At 49.2% G+C, this 11,823-nt stretch overlaps 1 protein-coding gene across 1 annotated transcript; it reads left to right on the top strand.

The window, feature by feature from the left end:
* The first annotated feature begins 263 nt into the window (after window positions 1–263).
* On the top strand, window positions 264–7,292 carry LOC139558979 (transmembrane protein 183A-like). Its single transcript, XM_071374545.1, has 8 exons — window positions 264–498; window positions 2,254–2,343; window positions 2,447–2,611; window positions 2,895–3,054; window positions 3,282–3,462; window positions 5,094–5,174; window positions 5,302–5,460; window positions 6,093–7,292. Exons 1-8 carry the CDS (start codon window positions 435–437, stop codon window positions 6,273–6,275), a joined length of 1,083 nt encoding a protein of 360 aa, XP_071230646.1. The 5' UTR covers window positions 264–434; the 3' UTR covers window positions 6,276–7,292.
* The last annotated feature ends 4,531 nt before the right edge of the window (window positions 7,293–11,823 follow it).

The following is an 11,823-nucleotide window of genomic DNA, read 5'->3' as shown; positions in this document are numbered from 1 at the left end:
ATTGATAGATGACCAAATCGTTATATTTAGGAAGTCAGTGTGCTACAATGGTTTCATAGTAGCCTACCGTGTCTCTCTGCTGCTACACTGTAATAAGATTTTAGATGATGACGTAATCCTTTGGGAATTTAACTCCACCTCCATCCAGTGAGAGTGAACAGACTAATCTGACTGGCCAATGACCACTCAGAAGACGTCTTGTCCAATCAGATTCGAAAATGATGAGCTAGCCATTGAATAACGATACGAAGAAAGTCTCGCGTGATTTAACGTACGTAAACTCACTTACGTCAGTCCCATGATGGCTGAAGATCCTGGAGGAACATTTTTCAATTTCTCTCCCACTTTTTTATTTTTCTCTTTACCTCTGCTTGTCATAGAGACATGGCAGGATACACAGCCTCGATAAGCGGCCACAGACCCTTGTTACCGCCATGCCCAAGAAAGGGAACCGAAAACGGCTGAAATTTCGGGCCGGGGACGTCTGCTCGGAGTCAGGTACTGTAGTTAGCTTGCTAAAGCTAACTTGTTTCCCCTGCCGGTAACAGGCCGCCGTACGTAATCTGTAACGTACAGTGGTGCGCAGAGTGGGTGGGTCCTCGAGGACGAAAGTCAAACCACCCGATTCTGCTACCATCATTAATATTCAATACATTGCTTGTTCATATTAAGGAGGATTTCAATGTTAGACATAAAAATAGAACGTTCAGATTCAAATATGTAGGCCTATTTTTGGAGGATGTCATTCAGACATACCCACCAGTTGAGTTTAAAATTAAACGCTAAATTGGGCGTAGCTACGTCCGACTTTGGTATCAGAATTTACACCTGTTGCACCAACCTAAAATTAAACTAGTCGTAGCTAAATCCGGTGTAAGTAATGCGCGTTCATGATCATTTATGTTTTATAGTGATGGTTACTAGGCAGCGCCTCTATGCGTGCACGTTTTCTTAACCACAACTGGATGGATCAATCAATAATTACTGTTGGAATGAATATCACTGATGAAAATATTGGAATAAAGTAGGCTAATGACATTGAAAGCATGTATCATATTGTTCCTTACCGAAGCTCCCAGTCATCCAACCGTTTTAAATACTTTAAATCAATAGCTGTGTGTGGTGAACTATAATTTCAGCTCTTTATGATTGGGACAGCGTTATCGCGCTGGTTTGAGACAGGCGTGGGGACTCGTCTCAATAAATCCATTCAATGTCAGATTTTTGTTTTCACATACACTCCGTCTGGTTATTTGGTTACAATTAGGCTGGGAAAATGTTAGCCAAATTGAGGTGAGTGTTCATGATGATTACCGTCTACCATTGTTATGAGAACTTTTTGCGTGTATGTTATGTAGCCTATGAATTCCATGGTGAAGGAAGTCGGCTAGGCAAATAAGTGGCGGCGGCAGCTCATCTATTAGTCTGATAATATCTGAGACACATTTAGAAAAACCTGCAGAGGTTGTGAAATATGACACAAGACTCACATCCTTTTGAAAATATAGTTTGCTATTATTTTCTGTCTATATCATGAAATTGCACCCTACTCCTGCTCCCTACTGGGCGTTGAGTCTACTCCTGCTCCCTGCTGGGGGCATTGAGTCTACTCCTGCTGGGGGCGTTGAGTCTACTCCTGCTCCCTACTGGGCGTTGAGTCTACTCCTGCTCCCTACTGGGCGTTGAGTCTACTCCTGCTCCCTACTGGGCGTTGAGTCTACTCCTGCTGGGGGCGTTGAGTCTACTCCTGCTCCCTACTGGGCGTTGAGTCTACTCCTGCTGGGGGCGTTGAGTCTACTCAGACGTAGTTCATTGAAGGGCTTACAGGGTGCAACATGTAGAATTTTTAGGTCCGGCATAGATCACATTTTACATCGGACATAGTTACGACCAACTGGTGCAAGCGGCCTCACTACTAAGGGGAATCTCAGTAGTGTAGCTCGACTTGTTCTCCTCCTTGTCTTCCTTCCTCTGTTGTGTCCTGAAAAAGGTGCAAGGCTTTGTTCCAGCCGGTTCGAGGGCATGAAATCTGTGATGCGTTGTGGGTAAAGTAGTTAATTATGATGTAAGGTAATTTGTTGATCAGTCAGTAGGCAGTCGCCTACAATGTTGAACAAGCCCAAAGCCAAAAGTGTCTGACAATGATTTCACCTAACCAGTGTTTTCAGGTCAGTGCAGACAAAGGAAAAGACCCATGCCACCCTTTGCTATTGTGAGTGATTGGTAAACGGCATCTTCTCCCCTCTCCTGCAGTGACAGTTGCTGATTTCGCCAATGCCGACCCAGCCGTAGTGAAGTCAGGGAGGGTAAAAAAGGCAGTTGCCAATGCAATTGAAAAAGAAGGTAAGAGCGTCACTCAAAATGTTTCCATTTGTTCTACAGACATTGTGTTTAATCGATAAACCACCTTATTGTGCTTACTAACTTCACACTGTTTGTCCTGCAGTGAAGATGTTGTGTGGGCTAGAGGGGTCGCAGGGTTCCGTACAGGAGGTGTTCTCGTCAGCGTCCACCCTCACCGGAGACACCCTGGAGAGTAGCGACGACCTCGGGGAGGATGGAGAGAACGAGGCCAAACAGGCCCGCAAGAAGAAAAACAAGAGGAGGAAAGGTACACTTCACCTCCGTCTCTAGTCATGCGTTGGAAGAGAGTTGAGGACTGTGTTTCATTCCAGAGGGTTGCTCCCGTTCCCCTGTACTCGTTCATGCTCCTTCACAGATATTATACAGTGCAACTGGGTAGGTAATTGCAATAGGCTGTAAACTAGGCCATCTTTTCTTTCACCTATCTAGTCGTCTCAGATCTGTAAGGGGAAGTGAACAAGGACAGATGGGTGTGAACAACCTTCCTGACTATAACAGCCTGTTGTTTGATTGACTGTCTGTTTTCCCAGAGTGCAGTGAGTGCAGTGATGGGGAGGACTACACAGTGGATATCTGGCTGGTGCTGGCTTCCTATATCCGTCCAGAGGATGTGTGTACGTTTGCTCTGATCTGCAGAAACGCCTGGACCGTCACCTGCACTGCTGCCTTCTGGACCAGACTATACAGGAGGTAGTGTTAGACCCTGTCATTCCCACAACCTATTTTCTAGGTGGCCTCCCACGGCTCTTGATATGACTTGAATCCTGGGAAGTCAGATTCACATTGCCCTTGAAAATTGGCACCTGAACGAGTTGTACCCTTCTTATTTACATATGCTGTTTCCCCGCCTCTCTCTGTGCTCTCACTTTCACCTCCCTTTCTCTTTCTCCCTCATTCTTTCTTTCTCCCCCCCATAGACACTACAGTCTGGATACTCACCTGCCGTTCCGTCTGCAGCCAGACTCCATAGCCAGGAAGCGTTGTCTACGGGCTCGCGTGATTCGCTCCCTCTTCCACCTGTATGAGCCATTCAGCTCACGTGTCTCCCTGAACCCTGCCCTCCCAGAGTCCACGCCCACCACGCTACTCAACTCCAAGGTAAAGAACCATGATGGCGCCAAGCAGGGAAACAGGCTAGCGGTTTCCAAAGAACTATTTGGTTTGTGGAGTTTGATGTTCTCGCCTTCTTATTTGTATCCTGAGAGGGTCTGGTTGCAGCACAGAGGGTCTGGTTGCAGCACAGAGGGTCTGGTTGCAGCACAGAGGGTCTGGTTGCAGCACAGAGGGTCTGGTTGCAGCACAGAGGGTCTGGTTGCAGCACAGAGGGTCTGGTTGCAGCACAGAGGGTCTGTGCTGTAACTCACTAATCCTGCTCCATCATTCTGCCATTAATGTCCACTTGAACTTGTGCATCAAATCCAATGTTATTGGTCACAGACAGATGTTTTGCCTGTGTAGCAAAATGTTGTGTTTCTAGTTCCAACAGGGCAGTAATATCTAACAAGAATATCTAACAAGAATATCTAACAATTACACAACAATACACACACATCTAAATAAAGAAATGGAGTTAAGAATATATAAATATTTGAACGAGCAATGCCAGAGTGGCATAGGCTAAGATACTTTTTATTGATTTATTTATTATTTCACCTTTATTTAACCAGGTAGGCAAGTTGAGAACACGTTCTCATTTAGAATTGCGACCTGGCCAAGATAAAGTAGATCGGGCAGGGAGATACAGTATATACATATGAGATGAGTAATGCAAAATATGTAAACATTATTAAAGTGGCTAGTGATCCATTTCTAAAAGTGGCCATAGACTAGAAATCAATGTCTATAGGCAGCAGCCTCTACTGTGTTAGTGATGGCTGTTTAACAGTCTGATGGCCTTGAGATAGAAGCTGTTTTTCAGTCTCTCGGTCCCAGCTTTGATGCACCTGTACTGACCTCGCCTTCTGGATGATAGCGGGGTGAACAGGCAGTGGCTCGGGTGGTTGTCCTTGATGATCTTTTTGGTCTTCCTGTGACATCGGGTGGTGTAGGTGTCCTGGAGGGCAGGTAGTTTGCCCCCGGTGATGTGTTGGGAAGACCGCACCACCCTCTGGAGATCCCTGCGGTTGTGGGTGGAGCAGTTGCCGTACCAGGCAGTGATACAGCCCGATAGGATGCTCTCAATTGTGCATCTGTAAATGTTTTAGGTGCCAAGACAAATTTCTTTAGCCTCCTGAGGTTGAAGAGGCGCTGTTGCACCTTCACCACACTACACTGTCTGTGTGGGTGGACCATTTCAGATTGTGAGTGATGTGTACGCTGAGGAACTTGAAGCTTTCCACCTTCTCCACTGCAGTCCCATCGATGTGGATGGGGGGGGTGCTCCCTCTGCTGTTTCCTGAAGTCCACGATCCGCTCCTTTGTTTTGTTGATGGAAAGGTTATTTTCCTGGCACCACTCCTCCGCCAGGGCCTTCACCTCCCTGTAGGCTGTCTCGTCGTTGTTGGTTATCAAGTTTACTACTGTTGTGTCGTCTGCAAACTTGATGATTGAGTTGGAGGCGTGCATGGCCGCGCAGTCATGGGTGAACAGGGAGTACAGGAGAGGGCTGAGCACACACCCTTCTGGGACCCCAATGTTGAGGATCAGTGAAGTGGAGGTGTTGTTTCCTACCTTCACCACCTGGGGGTGCCCCATGCTAAGTAAAGTTTTACCCGTTTTCTCCTCTGCAGTGTCTGCTGTTCTGGGTCAATAAGGTTGTGGGTACTCGACCTGATCCTATGTGGGAGTTCAACTTCAAGTTTGTGAAGCCGGTATGTATTCATGCCGAACTGTCTGAAGGACACTAGTGAAGCATGTTTACTTTACAATTAAAATGTTTGATTTCAAATTCAATCAGGGGTATGGTAGTTTCTATATGTTTCTGTCTCCCTCCACTAGGCGGTGAGGCGTAAGGGTGGTAATGCCACCCGGGGTCTGCTGTTGCCCCGTCAGTATGAGGATGTCAATGCTAACCCAGACTCAGACTGCTACTTGCTGCAGGTCACCACCCTGAACTTCATCTTTACCTCCGTCGTCATGGGGATGACCCTCGCCCTGGTCAGTACACCACTCTCCCTGGCTTTCACACTGAATTGACTCTGTCTCCATCCATGAAGTTGCATTGTTAAAGGCCCAGTGTAGTCAAATCAGTTTTTCCTGTGTTTTGTGTCATATTGTACAACAGCTGATGAAAGGAAGACTTTAAAAGGGGGTCAATTCATTTCCTGATTGTTGTTGGTTGAAAATACAATTGACACCTTCTAATCAGAACGTTTTACATGGGTAGAGTTTTGGCTTGGCTGGTGACATCACCAGGCGGTATAAGTTAATAAACCAACAAAGAGTTTCAGTCCTCTGCCAATAGTGGCTAGTTGTCAGGTTACAGATCCCTTCCTTTAGGCCCCTCACTCAAATTGTTGCTTGAGAAATCTTTTTTTGCAATAAAGTGATCTGTTTCTTTTTTGCGATTTCTTTGAAAAGCGACTACAGTTAGATACTCAATGGTTACCTAGAAATGATTTAATATTGAGATAAAAGAACAGCTGCTTTGGGCCTTTTTAAAATCCCATTAAAATCCCATTATAGTTACAACCATTATGTGGTTGTAACTCGTAGAGTGGGCCTGTTTTTATGATAGGCAAACCTGTGTCTCCGGTCTGTCTAACCCACTCTCTCTGTTCCCTTCCCAGTTCAACATCAACGTGAGCACGGACATGCGTCACCACCGAGTGCGCCTGGTATTCCAGGACTCTCCCCCCCAGCGGGGGAGGAGGGGGGAGCAGGGGGGGACACAGGTGGTGCTGGATCCTGTACACAGCGTGAGACTCATGGACTGGTGGCATCCGCAGTACCCTTCCTCCCCCTATATCTAAAACCCATGTCTCATCACGTGTAGAACCCTCTTCCTATCCCACACACACATTACACCCCTTTACTCCTAAAACCCTGACTGTACCGTCTGCCCGGACACCTAGAACACCCAGTATCCCCTTACACCAGAACCCATCCACATTACCCTGCCTCCCTGTACAGCCAGAACCTTGCTTCAGCTCAACCTCCTACAGCCCCAGACACAAAACACCTACCTCCTCAGTACCCTGGCTCTCCAGAGACAAACCCTCAATACCTTCCAATCCCCTCACTTTGTCTACCCTCAGACCAGCCTACAAGTTTATGTTGAACAGATGCAGAGACAATGTCATTGCTTTTAATATTTCCTCCTTTCTGTAACTGCTAAATCTTAGTTTAAGGCCATTTTTAAACGGGAGACTTTTGATTTTACATTTTGGTTTGACTTTAATTCTAGGGTCCAAAATTATGATTTTCTGCTTGTGTAATTGTATTTTATTTAATACCTGTAATCATTGGTACTTTGTAAACCCCTACACCTCCTCATGAAGGCTGTGATGGGAGCAGCATTTTATTTCCTGCTTATGTCTGTTAGAATGTTTCTGATTTGGGTTTATGAACACAAGGCCAGTCTTGTGTAATACAATGATCAGTAGAAGCATGCCAATCTTGCTTAATTTGTAACGAGGGCGCTATTTGAAGAATCAACGTGTAATACCCACAGGAGACCGGATGGCAGCTCTGTTCTACTGTTCACTCATCGTCCAATCAAAATGACCTTTAGAACATTAGTGTGTGATTTTAGTGTGAATATAGAAGTTTGTTATCGTATGTAGTAGAAAGCAAAGCTTTTTGTTGATGATCAGACCTGAAATTGCTTCATTGTAAATGAATGTATAGCTGGTTGACCTTGTTAGGGACGTATGTATGTTTGGCTGTGAGAGCCAACCATCATTTCAGTCCCCATGTAAAGCCTGTGGATGCTGTCTGATTGTTTGGTCAACCTCCTGTACTGAAATACAACTGGAAAGAACCCCCTCCATTTTGTAAGATTTTGTTTTTACAGATTTAATAAGACAATAGACATCAACTTAACATTTCCACCGACATAGATCCACCAAACTAGACGTGGCATTTGCAAAGACTAAATAGAACCCCCTACATGCTGTGCTGTATTTATCAGTACAAATTAGGTTTCCTACTTCAAATGTGAATGTGGATATACAGCTTGAGGGGTAAACAAATGAGTAAATGAATACAGTACTTAGTCCTATGTGTTTCCTTGACAATAGTGCCCTCTAGTGGTCAACTAAGAACATGGAAAGTGTCAACTTTGAAGGACAATGAGAAGGTTGCTTGTACATTGATTTGATAGATTTTTGGGTAAAACAATTTAAACAGAAGTACAAAGAAATTCCAGAGGATCACACAGGTAGTGTAGTGGTTAGAGCGTTGGGCCAGTAACCAGCAGGTAGCCTGGTGGTTAGAGCGTTGGGCCAGTAACCAGCAGGTAGCCTGGTGGTTAGAGCGTTGGGCCAGTAACCAGCAGGTAGCCTGGTGGTTAGAGCGTTGGGCCAGTAACCAGCAGGTAGCCTGGTGGTTAGAGCGTTGGGCCAGTAACCAGCAGGTAGCCTGGTGGTTAGAGCGTTGGGCCAGTAACCAGCAGGTAGCCTGGTGGTTAGAGCGTTGGGCCAGTAACCAGCAGGTAGCCTAGTGGTTAGAGCGTTGGGCCAGTAACCAGCAGGTAGCCTGGTGGTTAGAGCGTTGGGCCAGTAACCAGCAGGTAGCCTGGTGGTTAGAGCGTTGGGCCAGTAACCAGCAGGTAGCCTGGTGGTTAGAGCGTTGGGCCAGTAACCAGCAGGTAGCCTGGTGGTTAGAGCGTTGGGCCAGTAACCAGCAGGTAGCCTGGTGGTTAGAGCGTTGGGCCAGTAACCAGCAGGTAGCCTGGTGGTTAGAGCGTTGGGCCAGTAACCAGCAGGTAGCCTGGTGGTTAGAGCATTGGGCCAGTAACCAGCAGGTAGCCTGGTGGTTAGAGCGTTGGGCCAGTAACCAGCAGGTAGCCTAGTGGTTAGAGCGTTGGGCCAGTAACCAGCAGGTAGCCTGGTGGTTAGAGCGTTGGGCCAGTAACCAGCAGGTAGCCTGGTGGTTAGAGCGTTGGGCCAGTAACCAGCAGGTAGCCTAGTGGTTAGAGCGTTGGGCCAGTAACCAGCAGGTAGCCTAGTGGTTAGAGCGTTGGGCCAGTAACCAGCAGGTAGCCTAGTGGTTAGAGCGTTGGGCCAGTAACCAGCAGGTAGCCTAGTGGTTAGAGCGTTGGGCCAGTAACCAGCAGGTAGCCTGGTGGTTAGAGCGTTGGGCCAGTAACCAGCAGGTAGCCTGGTGGTTAGAGCGTTGGGCCAGTAACCAGCAGGTAGCCTAGTGGTTAGAGCGTTGGGCCAGTAACCAGCAGGTAGCCTGGTGGTTAGAGCGTTGGGCCAGTAACCAGCAGGTAGCCTGGTGGTTAGAGCGTTGGGCCAGTAACCAGCAGGTAGCCTGGTGGTTAGAGCGTTGGGCCAGTAACCAGCAGGTAGCCTAGTGGTTAGAGCGTTGGGCCAGTAACCAGCAGGTAGCCTAGTGGTTAGAGCGTTGGGCCAGTAACCAGCAGGTAGCCTAGTGGTTAGAGCGTTGGGCCAGTAACCAGCAGGTAGCCTAGTGGTTAGAGCGTTGGGCCAGTAACCAGCAGGTAGCCTAGTGGTTAGAGCGTTGGGCCAGTAACCAGCAGGTAGCCTAGTGGTTAGAGCGTTGGGCCAGTAACCAGCAGGTAGCCTAGTGGTTAGAGCGTTGGGCCAGTAACCAGCAGGTAGCCTGGTGGTTAGAGCGTTGGGCCAGTAACCAGCAGGTAGCCTGGTGGTTAGAGCGTTGGGCCAGTAACCAGCAGGTAGCCTAGTGGTTAGAGCGTTGGGCCAGTAACCAGCAGGTAGCCTAGTGGTTAGAGCGTTGGGCCAGTAACCAGCAGGTAGCCTAGTGGTTAGAGCGTTGGGCCAGTAACCAGCAGGTAGCCTGGTGGTTAGAGCGTTGGGCCAGTAACCAGCAGGTAGCCTGGTGGTTAGAGCATTGGGCCAGTAACCAGCAGGTAGCCTGGTGGTTAGAGCGTTGGGCCAGTAACCAGCAGGTAGCCTAGTGGTTAGAGCGTTGGGCCAGTAACCAGCAGGTAGCCTGGTGGTTAGAGCGTTGGGCCAGTAACCAGCAGGTAGCCTGGTGGTTAGAGCGTTGGGCCAGTAACCAGCAGGTAGCCTAGTGGTTAGAGCGTTGGGCCAGTAACCAGCAGGTAGCCTAGTGGTTAGAGCGTTGGGCCAGTAACCAGCAGGTAGCCTAGTGGTTAGAGCGTTGGGCCAGTAACCAGCAGGTAGCCTAGTGGTTAGAGCGTTGGGCCAGTAACCAGCAGGTAGCCTGGTGGTTAGAGCGTTGGGCCAGTAACCAGCAGGTAGCCTGGTGGTTAGAGCGTTGGGCCAGTAACCAGCAGGTAGCCTAGTGGTTAGAGCGTTGGGCCAGTAACCAGCAGGTAGCCTTGTGGTTAGAACGTTGGGCCAGTAACCAGCAGGTAGCCTAGTGGTTAGAGCGTTGGGCCAGTAACCAGCAGGTAGCCTTGTGGTTAGAACGTTGGGCCAGTAACCAGCAGGTAGCGTAGTGGTTAGTGTTGGGCCAGTAACCAGCAGGTAGGTTAGTGTTGGTTCATTAACCAGCAGGTAGCCTAGTGGTTAGAGCGTTGGGCCAGTAACCAGCAGGTAGCCTAGTGGTTAGAACGTTGGGCCAGTAACCAGCAGGTAGCCTAGTGGTTAGAGCGTTGGGCCAGTAACCAGCAGGTAGCCTAGTGGTTAGAGCGTTGGGCCAGTAACCAGCAGGTAGCCTAGTGGTTAGAGCGGTGGGCCAGTAACCAGCAGGTAGCCTAGTGGTTAGAGCGTTGGGCCAGTAACCAGCAGGTAGCCTAGTGGTTAGAGCGTTGGGCCAGTAACCAGCAGGTAGCCTAGTGGTTAGAGCGTTGGGCCAGTAACCAGCAGGTAGCCTAGTGGTTAGAACGTTGGGCCAGTAACCAGCAGGTAGCCTAGTGGTTAGTGTTGGGCCAGTAACCAGCAGGTAGGTTAGTGTTGGTTCATTAACCAGCAGGTAGCCTAGTGGTTAGAGCGTTGGGCCAGTAACCAGCAGGTAGCCTAGTGGTTAGAACGTTGGGCCAGTAACCAGCAGGTAGCCTAGTGGTTAGAGCGTTGGGCCAGTAACCAGCAGGTAGCCTAGTGGTTAGAGCGTTGGGCCAGTAACCAGCAGGTAGCCTAGTGGTTAGAGCGTTGGGCCAGTAACCAGCAGGTAGCCTAGTGGTTAGAGCGTTGGGCCAGTAACCAGCAGGTAGCCTAGTGGTTAGAGCGTTGGGCCAGTAACCAGCAGGTAGCCTGGTGGTTAGAGCGTTGGGCCAGTAACCAGCAGGTAGCCTAGTGGTTAGAGCGTTGGGCCAGTAACCAGCAGGTAGCCTAGTGGTTAGAGCGTTGGGCCAGTAACCAGCAGGTAGCCTAGTGGTTAGAGCGTTGGGCCAGTAACCAGCAGGTAGCCTAGTGGTTAGAGCGTTGGGCCAGTAACCAGCAGGTAGCCTAGTGGTTAGAGCGTTGGGCCAGTAACCAGCAGGTAGCCTGGTGGTTAGAACGTTGGGCCAGTAACCAGCAGGTAGCCTAGTGGTTAGAGCGTTGGGCCAGTAACCAGCAGGTAGCCTTGTGGTTAGAACGTTGGGCCAGTAACCAGCAGGTAGCGTAGTGGTTAGTGTTGGGCCAGTAACCAGCAGGTAGGTTAGTGTTGGTTCATTAACCAGCAGGTAGCCTAGTGGTTAGAGCGTTGGGCCAGTAACCAGCAGGTAGCCTAGTGGTTAGAACGTTGGGCCAGTAACCAGCAGGTAGCCTAGTGGTTAGAGCGTTGGGCCAGTAACCAGCAGGTAGCCTAGTGGTTAGAGCGTTGGGCCAGTAACCAGCAGGTAGCCTAGTGGTTAGAGCGGTGGGCCAGTAACCAGCAGGTAGCCTAGTGGTTAGAGCGGTGGGCCAGTAACCAGCAGGTAGCCTAGTGGTTAGAGCGTTGGGCCAGTAACCAGCAGGTAGCCTAGTGGTTAGAGCGTTGGGCCAGTAACCAGCAGGTAGCCTAGTGGTTAGAGCGTTGGGCCAGTAACCAGCAGGTAGCCTAGTGGTTAGAACGTTGGGCCAGTAACCAGCAGGTAGCCTAGTGGTTAGTGTTGGGCCAGTAACCAGCAGGTAGGTTAGTGTTGGTTCATTAACCAGCAGGTAGCCTAGTGGTTAGAGCGTTGGGCCAGTAACCAGCAGGTAGCCTAGTGGTTAGAACGTTGGGCCAGTAACCAGCAGGTAGCCTAGTGGTTAGAGCGTTGGGCCAGTAACCAGCAGGTAGCCTAGTTGTTAGAGCGTTGGGCCAGTAACCAGCAGGTAGCCTAGTGGTTAGAGCGTTGGGCCAGTAACCAGCAGGTAGCCTAGTGGTTAGAGCGTTGGGCCAGTAACCAGCAGGTAGCCTGGTGGTTAGAGCGTTGGGCCAGTAACCAGCAGGTAGCCTGGT

The sequence above is a fragment of the Salvelinus alpinus genome, chromosome 2 (genome assembly GCF_045679555.1).
Source record: "Salvelinus alpinus chromosome 2, SLU_Salpinus.1, whole genome shotgun sequence".
Lineage (NCBI taxonomy): Eukaryota > Metazoa > Chordata > Actinopteri > Salmoniformes > Salmonidae > Salvelinus > Salvelinus alpinus.
The sequence above is the reverse complement of the archived record's forward strand: the minus strand, read 5'-3'. Positions and strand labels throughout refer to the sequence as shown.

Bases quoted from the DNA above. Each gene is read 5' to 3' on its own strand.
- LOC139558979 (XM_071374545.1), top strand. From the start codon at position 435: ATGCCCAAGAAAGGGAACCGAAAACGGCTGAAATTTCGGGCCGGGGAC. The intron at 2,612-2,894 runs GTACACTTCACC...CTGTTTTCCCAG, and splicing joins GAAAAACAAGAGGAGGAAAG to AGTGCAGTGAGTGCAGTGAT. The intron at 5,461-6,092 runs GTCAGTACACCA...TTCCCTTCCCAG, and splicing joins TGGGGATGACCCTCGCCCTG to TTCAACATCAACGTGAGCAC.